Source organism: Anguilla rostrata, chromosome 6, assembly GCF_018555375.3.
Source record: "Anguilla rostrata isolate EN2019 chromosome 6, ASM1855537v3, whole genome shotgun sequence".
In the NCBI taxonomy this organism is placed as follows: Eukaryota; Metazoa; Chordata; class Actinopteri; order Anguilliformes; family Anguillidae; genus Anguilla; species Anguilla rostrata.
In genome coordinates, this window is record NC_057938.1 from 4124854 (window position 1) to 4141376 (window position 16523).

Genomic DNA, 16523 nt, shown 5'->3' on the forward strand with positions numbered 1-16523 from the left:
CCGGGGGCCCCACAGACAGCCGTTTGCTCAATTCCCAGCCAGAACAGGTGAGGGGTACCCTTACTCCCCGCGTGAAAATGAGACCGTTGCTGTACAGACAGTTGACAATTATCTTGGCAGTGCAAATTTATTGGAGGCATTGCCTCTGGGAAATGGAGTCTATCTTCGCATGAACGCCACATAAATAGTTTACTAGAAGGGCAGCACTACAATTGTTGTGGATTTTTTTTTTTTTTCTATCTTAAAGGAGCAGCCCGTACTCTTTTGAATAAGTACCAAGATGCGTCCAATTTAATCTGAAGTCAGCGGGCGATAATTTCAGAACTCGAGCATGCCCGACGCATCGAGGCTTTAGACTCATATTGCGCTGAACAGGATTTGATGCAGCCAAGACTGTTAAGAGGGAGACTCCTCTTCCACTCTCAAATTTTAAATTAAGTGTTGATATGATGTCGGCTCTCTCAACACATACTTCCATTATGAACCTGTCCAAATTCATTCAAGCCGGCTACCTATTGGCAGGCTGCGGTGTTTGAGAACGGGAGTGCAGTTTGATTTAAAAATTTCGTTTTGAGAGCCTCTTTGCCGGAAGTTTCAAGTGTCTTCGAGCACCGGTGCCTTCTCGTCTAGGAACTGGATAATGGGGTTTTTGAAACATGTTCGATCACACCTTTTTTATTTTTATTTATTTTTATTTTTTGTTGTGTGTTTTCAGCAGCCGCTATCTGCCTGACGACATACCACCAGCCGCTATCGCCATGACGACGCACCGCCAGCCGTTAGCGTGTTGACCACTTCCCGCGTATTCGGCGCTGGTATGGGTGTTCCTCGATGAGCGCGGCCATCAGCCGAAGCGGATACTGAAAACTATTTGTACAGTTGGCCAACGGGCGAATCGCTTTTCCATTAGCTTAACTGTGCTCGGGTTGGTGAGATGTTTTGCGCCAGTAGTCCGTCGCGTTAGCAGTCGACGTGCGAAATCCACTTAGCCGCTACATGGCGCGCCATTCAGCCAGCGTACACTCCCTTTGCCTCCTCCACCTGTGTATTTTTTCTCACAGAATCTCTGCACGATGGGAACTTAAGAGGAAAACGGCATGCGGGTTTCGGGTGAAAGGCTAGTTCAGAGCTTTGAAAGCTTGTTAACCGATAATAAAGGGCGGGACGACTCGGCGGCTGAGCTGAGGCAGCAGGGAGGCCCCCGAACGTTATGATTCTCTCGGCTGTTTGTACAAGTGAGCAGACGGGAGGTCACGCTTTCCATCCCGTTGGCTGATGGGAGTTTGGCGGGAGGGCGAGGTGGAGTGGTTTAAAAAAAAAAAAAAAACGGGAAAAAAAGATACGAGAGAAACAATGTCAGCTTGTGTTCGGCGCTCGCTTCTCTCCGAAATGGAAAAACACGGCGCTGACACGAACGCGGGGTCAGAGATAAGCCCCCTCCGTAATGCCGCCGGCTGGATTTTTCCAAAGCTAATCTTCTTTTCGTTCCCTTCGGGGGACCCTATGGCCAGCGTGTCACGCTCGTTCTGAGCCACTTCATGAACACGCGTCTGCTTCGTCCTCAGTCTGGCGTCCGGCGCGTCTGACAAGAAATCAGCCAGGCAAAGAAGTCTGACCGCCTGACTGCACGGCTCAGAATTAAAATACTTTTCATTTTCATGTATATTTACTTCAAAAAAAACCTCACCCTGGTCACTCGTGCATGTCTCATCTCTGCCGTACGGGGCAGAAAGCTTTTTGCAGACGGTGCATCTGAGCACACAAATTTCGTGTTTTTTTGTTTTTTTTTGCGAACCACTGACCGTGTACACAAACAAAAACAAACCGAGACTAAAAAGCGGCCCCTAATTGCCGCTCGACTGGTCAGACGGGGGGGGGGGGTGAGAGGAATTTAAGATTTAAGAGCGCAGGGATGTCATTGGCCCGGGGTCGCTCGTCGGGATTGTGTCTGCTGCCGCGATGCATTTTGATTGGTTGAACTCCCGACCTGCGATCGCCGGGGTAACCAGGCGTCGCCTCCCCTGAGCAAAATGCCGTGACGATCGAGGCGTTTCCATGGATCCGCGTTTCTCTGTGACTGCGGTCAGCTCCAGCTCCCGGTTCACACAGAAATGGAGACTGTTCACATGTGGTTAAAGTGTAGATTCTGAGTTTTTTTATTGAAGGGTATTTTTTTTTACACATTTTGGCTTCACCACGTAGTAAGTACAGCAATTTTTATAGCTCCCACCGCCCTATTTCAGAACAGCACTTGAGCATGAGTCAGATAGGGACCGTGTGTACTCTGCAAAAGTTGACTCAAGACTGAACATTTTGTCGCATGTCCCTCCCTCTCCTAGCCCTTCCTGTCTCTCTACACTGATCTGTCAAATAAAGCTGAAAAAACCTCAAAGAAATTTTTTTTTAAAAGACTGAACATTTTACTGTGCAGTTACCCTGGCATATAGACGTTTCCAAAAGAAGCTGGCCAAACAAAGTTTAGTGAAGCGTTGAAAGTACATCAGAAAAGAACAGTTCGTCAAGGTGAAGAATATAAGTAATCACGATTCGAACGTTTTTCCCCTTCCGATGTGCTTGCTACATGCGCATGCATCTTTGATAATCAACGCACTGTAGAAAAGCAAAACGTCATTTGCAAAGCCATCAATTACATGGACGTTAGCCCATCTATTCAGGCATCCTTGATATATTTTGACGTATTTTCCCTCCAAAACGTCGATAGGATGTTATTGGGATGAACCAAAATCATATTGTCATCAGCATCGTACGGTAGGTATATGCCATTCTGTTAGTGAAAAACATTTGTCACCAGCCAAATGGACCCGACAATTTTAAGGCAATTTGAAATTAAGTGAAGGGAATGTCGGCCCTCAAATGAAGCAACTATTACATTTTAGGCACAGGATTACTCTCTGCTGCAGCATTAAACTCTCATTATCTTTTTTTTTTACTTGCCATTTTCGTGCGTCAGTTTTTTTGGATGTAATTATTTAAAATTAATGTTCTGCTTCAAACCGCATTAAAAAAAAGATATAATTGCAAATGGTATGGGCTGGCGCATTTTCTGGACTGTGCTTAATTTTCCCAGTATATTTCTTTCTTTCGGATTTGTTTTCGCGGTGGTGAAATCACCCTCATAACCGAGCACAGCGACGCGCGCGCCATGCAAATACCTCGGCTTAATCAGTTACTGTTGACTGCGTGGGTTTCTGACTCCCACCCGGTTGATGGGAGTTAATTATCGGGACGTGTGGCGGTTACCATAACGACGGCGTGGGGCATCATTCCGAAATGACGGCGGACGCATGTGTGAGTCGCCCGGTGTCCATCTGTGAGCCGGTTGCCCGCGGCGCGTGCATCGCCCTCGCAGGCGGAAGCTTCTAGAACGCTTCCCCTAACCGCGTCTCGACGGCGGACTGCGTTACGCGCAGGTTGTTCCCGTCAGCAGCGGACGTACATCTCTGCGCCCGTCGGCGGGGGCGATCTTGTCAGCCGTCCCGGTAGTGAAGGTGTCTTCCCTGCTCGACAGTTTTATCTGCAGCTTGAGGTACCTGCCCAAGTGTTAAGTGTCTCGGTAAAAGAAGAACTGAATCTAATTCCGTGTCAGTTTGCTTGGAAAGCATCTATCTAAGCACGACCTGCCCACACCTGGCCCTGGAGGCCAAAATTACCGCTTTGGGTTTCTTTTCTACACTGTTGGCATCGATTGACTTAATGTCACCCCCCACCCCCGGCCAGAGACTCCTCTGACCCGGTGTCCCAGGTCAAAGGTTAGAGGAACAAAACGACGGGAGCTCTCCTGGCCCTCCAGTCCGAACGAGCCCCGAAATACGCGGCGTGCCGGGTCGCCCCGACAACGGCGGAATCCCGCCGCGCGCGGGTTACCTTGATGGCGGACGTGGCAATCTGCAGGTGGTGCAGCCTCCTCAGGGTGCTCTCCCGGTCGGTGAAGTAGGAGGCAGCCAGCTGGTGCAGGATCTCCAGGGAGACCACCGAGCTGTTCCCGCTGCCCTCCGACTTCTTGCTCAGCTTCTGCTTGTCCAGGAAGATGGTGAGCGACTCTTCCCCTGAGGAGAGGGCCCAAAGCAGTCCGGGGGGTCATGACATCAGCCCCCTCAGCACGCTAAGTCAACCGCGCGCTTTCCAATGGGCCGTAAGCACCAAAACACTGCCAAAGATCACCCGTTACCCAAAGGCATCCGGCAAAGCTTACTGTTACTTGATTTTCCTTTTTAAATATTTACCAGTAAAAGAAATATAAAAATTAATATTGGGGAAGAGGGGGAGGGGAGGCAAGGGAATGTCTTCCTTAGCTTTTCAGTTTTCCTTTTATCTATATTCTTCAAACGTCTGTTTATCTCTTGAAACTCTCCTGGTGAAAGCGCTTTAATGTGCTGGAACTGCTTGTACTATTTATTTTATTTTTTTCAGTAATAGCATTACTATTAACACAAATATAATGGCATAAGATCCACACAGTTTTCCTTTTATGTATATTCTTTAAATGTCTCTTTATCATTTGCCATCTACGACTGCTTTAATGCACTGGGATTACTAATAATGAGCAAGATATGAACTCAAAATCCATAAACTATGCCATCAAATGTACTGTCCCTAACAGCGTAATTAAATCAAAGTGGAAATAGCAGCCGTGTAGTACAATGGTGCAGGAGGGTAATTTCACCTGGGAAGTTAGCGCAGAATATGGCAGAGCTGTTAAGGAGAGAAACTAAAGGGCTTTGTGGCAGTCCCTTAATCAGGCCTTCCCCTCTCCCTCTTGGGGTTGTGAGAAGGCGTATGCTTCCAGCAGATATGCATCCGGATGCATGCACACACGCAGACACACCAACACACGCAGACACACACACACACTCACACATACACACACACACACTCACACATACACACACACACACACACTCACACAGACAGACACACACACTCACACACAGGCACACACACGCACGTGCTGCGCATACATTCATGCATGTCCGCAGACAGGCACACACACAAGCAGACACACACACACACACACACAAACAAACACACACACACACGCACGTGCTGCGCATACATTCATGCACGTCCTCAGACAGACACACACACAAGCAGACACACAAACACACACACACCCACACACACAAACACGCTCACACCCACACACACACCCACACACACAAACACGCTCACACCCACACACACATAAACACACACACACACGCGTGTGCAGACGCCGCCGTATTCAGCCGGAGCGCTGATTAGTATTCAGTTAATCGCCTCATCGCCCCTCTCTGGTCTGGAGTTGTTAATTAACATGGCTCACCATAGCCGCGCTACCGCATTCATCTCTCTCCCGTCACTGAGGACTCCCCGACTTCAGTTCATGTTCCCGGCAATAACTGACATGATAATTAGCATCGGGATCTGAGCCTCGGCGTTGCTGCAGCGTCTTGACGGACGTTTGTGAAACGGTGCTGAGGCCGCGCGTTTCATTCATTATTTAAAATGCCGGGGGGGGGGGGGGGGGAGGGGGGAGAGAGTGAAGGATTCGCCCCTCAAAACTGCAGCTTTTAAGCACAAAGGGTTTCTTACACCACAGACACACGCCGTGTTCAACTATGAGCTGAACAAGAGCGCGTGATACACTTGCTTCCACACACACACACACACACACACAGAAGCAGATGCACGCACACATGCACATACAAACACACATATGTATGCACATGCATGCAAACACGTTCACATACACAACCCACACATTTGTATGCACGTGTGCAGACACACACACACGTACAAAACACACATATGTATGCACATGCATGCAAATACATACAAATGTGCATGGAATACACACAATACGCTTACATACACACATAGTATGTGCACATGCATGCACATAACAGGCAAACATGCACGTGGACAAACACGTATTGTACACACACACACACACGTGCACACTCTCAAAGCGGACCTTCTGTGCAATCCTGCCCTTGTGGGGCTTGCAATAATCCTGCAATACTGCTGCAGTTAATTTGGCGTAAGAGTGATTGAGTCCCATTAAAGCAACAGCCACTTTCCCCGACAATGATTGAGTTAAGGATCCCATCTAGATGGAGTGGTTTCCTTAGGAACTGGAAATAAATGAGGCCCAATTTGGGGCCGCAATCTCGGCTGTTAGCTTAGCACCCTCCGCCTGTTCGCTCAGCGTCCTCCTCCTCCTCCTCCTCCCAGAAACAGGGGGGAAATCGATAATTGAAAAGGACGGGGCCATCTCACAGAAAAATGTTCGGTGTTTAATCGACTCTTACTGAGCACACGTGGTCCCTGTTGGACTTGTGTACTCTTGTTAGAGTTGAATAAACACTGGACATTTTACTGTGCTTTAAGTTTATTTTCTCAACACTAAACCATAAGGAAATTACTCTTATGTACATATATATTTAGAGATAAAATTTTATGAAATTATTTAGTAGAAACGTGTCTTTATATAGCGCCATTTTCTATTTTATTTATTATTTACGTAAAAAAATATGTGTACCAACAAGAACTATTTATGAAGATCTTTTGTATCCACAGTATAGATTAGTATATGGCCAGTATCAGAACTGCAGCTTTTCTCCTTGCCAGCCAAGCCAGCATTGTCCAGGTTTCTATGGCATCAGGCTGATGCACAACTCTAGTCTCATGCCCTTCTATGGTCACATGTCACTCCATCAATGCCAAGGGCATGAGGTGAGTGTGTTTTCTGCAGTTTCACCGGAAAGCTTGCACTGATGATATTCACATACCATTCCCACCCCTTCACCCATCCTAAATGAAAACAGGAAACTCCATTTTGTGGAGCGTTGACCCAAAATGGTCAGCTGTATTATTTGGGTTTGTTTGGCCCTACATTTCACCATGGCAACACTGAGGGAGGAGACCCGGTGTGGAGGTGGCTTACCGCCGAGCGTAGCCGAAACCAGGAAGTGTGTCCCGTACTTCTTGATCAGGTTCTCGTTGATCTGCTGCAGGCTGGGCCTGCGTCCCAGGAGCCGAAGGTTCCGGAAGAACTCCGGCGCCAGGGGCAACGGGGTCTTCAGAAAGTCCCGTTTCTCCGTTGCCAAGCTGTTCACCTTCCAGTGGCTGAATTCCCTGCAATGACAACACACACGCACACATGCACACACGAGCGCACACACATACACACACACACACACACACACACGCACACAGGTCATATTTCAAGGGGCCTACCGGGGATTTTTTCCGTAATCTATTTAATTCCTGCGTCTTATTGGATCGCACTATTGATTGTTTGCACGGGACCGGCGGGCGGGGCGAGAGACACCGTTCTCACAAAGGGGGAAAACGGTTCATCTCAGCCACGCGAGCCAATGCTTAACGTCGAGGAGCTGAACGCCGATTCCTCATTCAGAACGGTCCGTGTGCTGAACACGAGAGCGCACTCAATTACGCTGAAGTCTGATCAGGGTACGTGCGCAAAATATGCGCTGCAACCCCCCCACCCCATTTATAAGGAAATGTGTGGAAAATACATGACTCCTTGGAAATAAATATAGGTAATAGTCCTTTCATATAATTTCATGTTATTTGTTATTTGAAATCACTGCCAAGGTTTGCACATTAAAATTCGATTGCATATTGAACCTTTCCTGCATTAAGCCCATCGGCCTAATGGATTAATACATGCTCATTATTACAGTGCATATACGTGTGAAGTAACTGATAGATGGAAGTGAGTGGTGCAAACTGCATGTCTATGATCATTTTTATTAGTCCGTTTATTGGTTGGTTATAAGTTCCTATATTTAACAGTAATTAAGAACTTCTTTCGTACATTTGAAATTAGGTGAATAGCTAGATAACCTACCAATTTATTACACTTCATTATTAGTTTCACAAAAAAGGTGATAACAAGCTAACTTGAAACATCTGTCCCTCCGTTGCCGGTAAAGTCGATCTTGATATTATTAATAAAATCCCTATGTTATTTTTTAAGAAAAAAAAAGGTGATAACAAGCTAACTTGAAACATCTGTCCCTCTGTTGCTGGTAAAGTCGATCTTGATATTATTAATAAAATCCCTATGTTATTTTTTAAGAAAAAAAAAGGTGATAATAAGCTAACTTGAAACATCTGTCCCTCTGTTGCAGGTAAAGCTGATCTTGATAGTAGTACTAAACTCTGTATTATTTTTAAATAATTTTTTCATCCTATTTTTCTCCCACTGTATACAGAACAAAGTAAACTTATATTTTACTTTCAGTCAGAAGAACAGCATAGATGACCTTTATTGCCTATTGCACCTCGCCATTTGCTTTGCAGCTTCTGCAAATCATTAGCAGGTGTGAGCTAAATAAAAGATGAATTAACAAGTTCCAACATCGATAAACAGAGTATGTTTAAAAATGTACAAAATGTACAAAGGTGTTGTATACCATGCAGTCCATATTACCCCCCCTACCACCACATGTATTTGGCAGTTGGGGGCGGCACGGTGGTGCAGCGGCCAGCACTGTTGCTTCACAGCGAAAATCCCGACCCGGGCCGTTCTGTGTGGAGTTTGCATGTCCTCCCCGTGTCTAACGTGGGTTTCCTCCGGGTACTCCGGTCTCCTCCCACAGTCCAAAGACATGCAGGTTAGGTTAGCTGGAGAGTCTAAATTGCCCCTGGGTCTGAGTATGAGAGTGTACGAGTGCTCTGTGTGCAACTGTGATGGACTGGCGACCTGTACCAGGGTGTATTCCTGCCCCTCGCCAAACCCTAACGTGCTGGGATAGGCTCCAGCAACCCCCGCAACTCTGATGAGGAATAAGCGAGCTAGACGACGGATGGATGGGCAATAAAGTTTTTATGACACATGAAGAAAGGGAGATTTTACGCCCCAATCATCAATATGATCCATGGAGGCCTAACAGCCATGAAGCGGGGGACAAGAACTGTCCTTGTAAACTATTGTAAACCGCACTGAGTGATTGGTAAGGATGCTGGGTTAAGTAAGGATCTCACATTTGCCGCAGGTTAGTTTTCACCTGCAGTCCAATGTTACCATGTGCGGAAAGTGGTTGAAAAAAAATGCTTTTTTTAAATGTCTTTTTTTTAGGTAAAAACAATATCCCACAGTGAGATTTTGAGGTAAACTAATTAGGTTAATTAATGAATCTTTATTACCCATCCATTCTATCTAAACCTACCTCTGCAGCAAGAAAAGAAAGCCTTAATTAGCACAAATAAGTAATAAATCTGTCAGGAGAGCACAAACAGAGAAAACGGAGATTGATGGAACGCATAAAATCAAGCGCACAAATGAAGGTGTGATGGGGGATTAGAAATAACAAGACGTAATGATTTTGCAGACACGCGTGTATTTTCATTAAAACTCACAACCGTTATTACCTTTTGGCCATAAACAATTTTGAGCTCTCTGAGCATGAGAATGCTAATGTTGCAAAATTATCTTTTGTGGACTTTAAATCGTTGCAGTTGTTAATGCAGAAGCAAATGGTTTTGTGAAAAATCAATCTGCGATCTTCGCAAGCTTATAATCAAAATAAATTAATACTTGACTCAATCTCCGTGTCATTATCAAAACAATTTAACGCAAAGTGTATGGAGGCAATGCTATGACATTAAATAAAATTAATAAAAAATAAATAAACTGCTGATGGTTTTATTTTTTACTAAAATTATCAAATTAGACAATGAGTAACAACATAGAATCAGGTTCAATGGGCTGCTGGGTGTGTCATCCTGCTAAGGCACCGTTCCAGTGCACGGATGGCCTCCATGGTCTTTACAGTCTGTGCTGTGCCAGGAATGCTTGTGGCTAGCAGCCCCCACAGGGTGACACAGAATGGGCATGGCCCACAGATGGGAGGGGGTTCCATTACAGCATCTCATTGCACAGCAGCGCCCCCTGCTGGTTCGTCAGGTTTCACTCAGGCACATCCGTTAAGCTACACATGAAGGGCCATCCTACGACTCATGTCTGTGAGTAATACATTTTCTTGTTTAAACCTTTTCTCTGAACAGTAGGATTAGGGATCAATTTTCCTGTTTTTGAGCATGATGGTGTTTGAAATCTTTTATGGCCATTCTGCTTATTTTTAATCAAGGGTTTGAATCATTTTGGAAGTGACTCTCACAGGTGCTGTTATCAGATCAGACTGAATAAGCAAGCAACGCCACTGTACTATAATGTACAATGCGAATGAAAAGAAGCATTATTCAAGTACACCCAAAGACCCAGGGTGAGTTTGTCTGAATGTGCCGAAGCACCTTGGATATGTCTATCAAGGAGAACATGGACCGTGGATATGTTTTAAATGGCATGCCTTACATTTTCATGCCACTTTTTTTGACATTATAAAAAATGGAATTTCATTACATTTCTGCTGTATGCTAGATTAGCATTTAGAGTTTAATTAATTTCCCAGGGGAATAGCGCTATATTTAATTAAGATCCGCCAACAGCAGTCTGGCGATTTTCCGTGACCATTACCATGCCGAGAATAAACATGGTCGCTCGCCTAGCTTTAAATGTCGGTTCGAATGTCGCTTCCTGCATCATTATATTCAAGGCGACCATTTGTTGTACTCCAAGGCTATAGCACAAACACAAAACAAAAACAAAACAAATATTTAAAATAAAAAAAAACCCTTTAAAGAATAAAAAAAAAACAACCGAACGAACAAAAGCCTGACATCGTGGCCATTATCCAGGAGGTGTATCCTTAGCTGCGGGCGTCGGTCCGGAGTTCGTCTGTCAGTACCGGCTGTCTGCCGAGAGGTCCAAACGGGACCGCTTTCAATCAGCCAATGATTAGAGGATCGATCCGGGGGAGGCCAGCGACCACGACCGCCAAAGGCTTTTTTTTCCCCGCATTAACGCAGAACGTTTTCCGCCATCGAGGGAGATTTGGCGGCGGCGGCGGCGGGAAAAAGCTCCCTCTCTTCATATCTGCTCTTAAAACGAGCCGCGGGGCACAGCCCTACCGCGAAGGATTTTCGGGGAGTTAATTAGGTGAAGCGGAGGCTGTCCGTTCCCTTGCTAATGATGATGGATGGTCTTAATTAAAGGGCTTTAGCACGAGCTGATTGCACCTGCAGCTCTGCGGGGGTTTGAGATATTTGCATCCAATAAAAGAAACAATAATAATACTACTTTTTTTTTTTTTGGCTGTAGTTTGAGAAACATGGCCGCTGCTCCTCTGTCTACTGAAGATCGCCAGGGCCAACCGCGTCGCCCCCCCCCCCCTATCAGCCATAGCCGCCGCTCTATTTTAAGGCCTCCGTGATGTCATCCGTCACTACTGTTCCAAGACACGCCTCCTTCAGGATGTCATTACGGAAGGAAATTTTCAACCAAGGCGTGAGAAGTACAACTCATGCCCTGCGGGTATCAAGATACCAAAAAAAAACAAAAAAAACTTCCTTCTTTTGAGAACTGCACCCAGGAGGCCCACAGCATCGACCAATCCCACAACCGGACTTCACGTGACTTTTTTGTTTTTTTTTGTTTTTGTCCTTTCTTCCTTCGTATGAAACCTCGGGCAGGTGGCTGACATCGCTTTTACCCGAAAATCAATAGGAATGTATTACTGTACCCCCCCCCCCCCCCAACTCCCCACCTCCATGTCAGAGGTGTGGGGTTACTTATCAATTATTTATACAAGGAGGGGGGGGGGGAGTATTCTGTATTCCGCGCGGAGAGCAGCATCTCGTTTTATGCAGAGCTGGGTTTGTTCGGCTAAAAATACGAATGGCAATTACCGGCCTGTCCTTCTCCCCGGCGTCCCCCAGCAGTGCTGCCGGTGCGTTCTCCCGCTCTTTCGAGCGCAGCGCGGAGAGCGAGGCCCGCGTACCGCTTCCCCCCCCCCCTCCCCCCCCACCCCCCCTTATTCGCGTCACAGGAATACTCCCCCTCTCACTGAAATGAAACTGTTTAGCCTGCACATTTAAGGAAAAACAGTGGGTAAAAGATGCTCTGTAAAGCACAGAGAGTTTATGAGCGCGTGCTCCTCCTTCAGTAATTGGCGCAGTTTTGCTAAATGGCAGCGTGCATTGTGTGCGTGTGTGTGTGCGTGTGTGTGTGCGTGTGTGTGTGTGTGTGTGTGTGTGTGTGTGTGTGTGTGTGTGTGTGTGTGTGTGTGTGTGTGTGTGTGTGTGCTGTGCGCGCATGTGTGTGTGTGTGTGTGTGTGTGTGTGTCTGTGCGCGCATGTGTGTGTGTGTGTGTGTGTGGTGTGCGTGTGCGTGTGCGTGTGCGTGTGCGCGTGCGCGTGCGCGTGCGCGCGCGTGCGTGCGTATGTGTGTGTGTGTGTGTGTGTGTGTGTGTGTGTGCGTGTGTGTGCCTGTGCTGGACCAGAGGCACAGGGGGCGGTCTCCTGCTTTAAGTCGCCTAGCTGGGATTCTCTTTTCTTCTTCCATTTGTGTTCAAATGAATCTCGCTTAATTGCACGCTGGAAGTCTTTGCATTTGCTGCAGTAATTAGATTTTCCAATTTAGTGCCGAGGGCTTTTTTGAGTGATGGGGGGGAAAAAGGAAAAAAAAAAAAAAAAAAACGAACTGTAAATATACTTTTTTATTAGCAGACGTTGAATGGCCGTGGACACATTTCCGAGATTAGCGAATAAAAAAAACGTGGGCCTTTTGGCAGACCTACATTACAGATGCACAGAGCATGACGCTCCTCTAGTCAGTCAAAATGAGGTGAGCCATTAGAATGCTGGGTTAACTGGAGACTGACCCTGAGGAGAACACCATTTTGTCGGTAGTCAAATATCAGGAGTACTGATGAAAGTGTGTCAAACTGTGAGTTCCGCGAAAAGAAAATTCTTTGGAACGGCATAAAGTATTAAGCTTGAACCATCCGGCGGATCTATAATGCAAAGAAGTTTCATTTTAAATTTGTTTAACTGCCCTTCATCTGGGTTTTTAAATGAATTTATTCCGTTTCTGCAAACATTGACATGCATTTGGTGCACTTGACTGTTGAATATTTTGGGAAAAATGTTCTATTTGCTTTTTTCATAGTTTCAGTACTTTTTTAAACTATCAGCATTCCAGGCATATATGGTAAATGGACTGCATTTATATAGCGCTTTTATCCAAAGGGCTTTACAATTGATGCCTCTCATTCGCCAGAGCAGTTAGGGATTAGGTGTCTTGCTCAAGGGCACTTCGACACGCCCAGGGCAGGGTTTGAACCGGCAACCCTCCGACTGCCAGACAATCGGTCTTACCTCCTGAGCTATGTCGCCCTCAACCTATGATGCCAGGTTGAAAGGCCCACCTCTGCACTAGGTCATCTTTTCTTACTGGAGGTGTTTCCACAGCCAATGGGCCCAAATCAACAACACCTTACAGCGACCTCACATACGGTTTCAGAAGAAAAGGTTCCAAACGGCGCCAGGACTGTTATCCGGCTTCGTTGGGTAGAGGGGGGCGCTGGCTAGCAGTGAGGCCCCCAGGACCCAAACCACGAAAGCCGACAGCCTACAGTCTCCCAAACCGTACTTTCGTGTGTCATTTGAATAATGTCTACACTTAAGTATTTATGTGTGTTATTTGACTAATGTCTACGCTTAGGTATTTATGTGTGTTATTTGATTAATGTCTACGCTTAGCTACAGTAATCTTCCACAGTCTTTATACATCACAAGTTCTTCATTCACAAAATAAATTTAAAAAATGTTCAGCTCCAGAGCTGCGTGGCGGATCCATAATTAGCATCAGGCATTGTTTCTGGCTTCTTCCCCTTTTTTTTTTGTTTTTTTTGTTGTTTTTGATTGACGTTGCTTTAGCAGCTCTCCATAAAGCAGCTCACTGGAACAATAACAGCAAGGCACTGGCTTCCTCCAGAGTAAAAAAAAAGATCAGCATTCATTTAACACCAAATTTAACACACATAAGTTTACACAAGCCCAAAATAAGGCATAAACTGTACCGATCGAGTAAAATGAGTTGATTTAAGGCTGCCTCGTCCTGTGCGTTACATGGCCTAAGGCACATTATGCGCATCTGTTTTGTTAATTTGTTCTCACGCTTTCAGCATACTGTACTGTGCCAGAGTTAGCCTAGAGGCTAATTCTCACCTGTGTTACCTGGGCAGGTCAGAAACATGCCACAATGAATGCAGATGGTCGGTCACTCAGAAAACACACGCTCGACAGGCGAGCGTTGGCAGGTGTAAAAGCGTTCATGTCTGTTGCTGTGGCCAGCTTTAAAAAAAATCGGAAGTAAAAAAAATTGGAAGGCGAGCTAGCGTGAGAAGAGCACTGGGATGAAGGGAAGCGTATGGCATCCTGGGTTTAATGGGCACATGCACTTAAAACAAGCCACCATATTATTACAAACACGGCTTAGCATACGGCAGTTACGCTGTGCCCTGTTTTAAAATGTACCAGCATGAACAATTCAATTAGATTTTTCTGTGGGGGCCTAGCGTTATTGCCGACACAGCAATTGCTATGGGGACTGGAAGGACGGACCATTAATGTCAACGTGTTTCTGTTTTTTGACTTAAAGCATCGCCGTGGCATAGTTGACAACGGCAGGTGGCTAGCATGAAGGTCTTCCTGAAAAGGAAAGTTAAAAAAAAGAGACCCTGGATTTGACAGTGAGATTTCCAAACCTTGTTATATCCATGGCTTTTTTTGAATTCATTGAGAATGGACACACACAGAATGTACAAGGAACACATTTTGCTGTACGGTAAGCTGGGTAGGCACATGTGTACTTATAAATAACTGTAATATAATTTAAATAATATTTTTATTTGAGAAATCACAGTATTGTGCAATATCATAATTTTGAATGAAAATGATTAAAAAGCATTGGTCTCTTCCAAGTTCTGATAGCCTTTCTCAACTTAATGGACACAGAAAAAAAGCTGGGTGTGCAACACTCCTTCACCGGGTGCAAATGTAGCTTTTTTTTACCCTCATATAACACAGATTGCCAGGAGGATTTTGCCGATTGCTGAACTCACAAAACCGTGTTCCCGGGGAAAGAGAGACTAAAGCAAGCTTAAATCCAGGCCATGAATAATTGAGTTATTTAGCGCACCTGGATTTCACTGCTGCGACTTCTGTGGTTTGTTTAATCAATTTCATTTTCACCTGCCAGATAGATATTTTCTTAACAGGCAGACCTGTGAGCTCATTATAGTTAGGGCCTCTTGGCTGATTTATGGGAGAGAGACTGAAGATCTGAGACATCAGCAACCAGGAACTGGAACATAAACCGAAGCTACCTACTGTATACTGAGTTCAGAAATACTCGCTTGCTGTAGCCATGCTTCTCGCTATCCTTCCATAACACACAAGCGATTGAACCATGAAGCAAAACGGTCTCTTACTATTTGGAAACAGTTCTATTATTGATAATTGAGATAGCTTGACTCTGGTCTCTGGAGAATTTGACCCATAGATGTAACCTTTCTACTTAGCATTACATCAAAACAACTCTGTGCATATCGTATGCACCCGGTTTTGAAAGCAAGAATTTCATTACTTATAAAATGGACCACAAATTAATTATGATTAAATTCAACAATTAATTATTTATTTGTTTGTTTGTTTGTTTTACATTTACTCAAAATATTCCTGTGAGTATGACATGTGGTATTTATTTAAAATAAACTGGGATTGCTGAAATTGGGAGAATGGATAATGAAACACAAGCAGCAGGAGCACATGCCATCAAGGATGCAATTCTGTGGAGAGCAAGTTGGTGCAAGTCAGTTACTGGCATATCATTGTCACTCCATCAATTATAGGGTTAATCAAATCTCATTCTGCCACCACAAAACTTTAGTGTTTTCAATGTTGCCAGGTGCCTGAATTAATTCCCCATCTTCAATTAACTTCCATACAAATTTCTCATAACTTGTTTTCTATTCCTCCATTTTGAAATCCACACATTTTTACTGTAAAACCTCCCCTATGAATTTTTATAATCCCTTACATTTATGGATTTAAAAAATCAGTCTGGCAACCCTGAGTGTTTTAATATTAGGCAGATCTTTTTGTGCACAAGGCCAGTTTAAGTGAATTATGTAAAAAAAAAGAAAGAAAAGAAAAGCTAGATTGAATTGCATTGTCCTTAAAGTGAATGAATCATTTTTATTGAATAGTAGTCTTCTAGTCAAAACCTAACCTAAAATAAAAAAATATATATTCACCTCCTGAGCATAATCTTTTTAAAAAAATGATGGGTCTTTAATTTCTGAGTAAAACTTTTTGTACCCTCTCAAGGCAACGTTCAAAGACGGATATGCTTACTAGACAAAAACACGAACGTCTGCTGTTTTTGAAACCTCCTTTTTGAAGAGGCTTTGGCTTTATAGTATCTAGAAAGATTATGCTCTAGCCATTTTTTTTTTCTCAAGAAAGATTATGAAACAATGCAACCAAGTCAATGAAATAAAAAAAATGACAAAACCACGATTTCAGCAAAAACTTTTATCCGCGGAAGTGTAGAAGCGCGCTCGTCAGCAGAACTCCGGCGAACTCGT

At 44.8% G+C, this 16523-nt stretch overlaps 1 protein-coding gene across 3 annotated transcripts in view; it reads right to left on the bottom strand.

Moving 5' to 3' along the window:
* LOC135258275 (BMP/retinoic acid-inducible neural-specific protein 3-like) overlaps positions 1-16523 on the bottom strand; it is a 113605-nt gene that overhangs the window by 52674 nt on the left and 44408 nt on the right. For all 3 annotated transcript variants that reach the window (XM_064341659.1, XM_064341660.1, XM_064341658.1), the window contains exons 3-4: positions 6947-7137; positions 3886-4067 (exon numbers count right to left, since the gene is read on the bottom strand). In XM_064341659.1, the coding sequence (XP_064197729.1) occupies positions 3886-4067; positions 6947-7137 (373 nt within the window). The remainder of the gene's footprint in view (positions 1-3885; positions 4068-6946; positions 7138-16523) is intronic.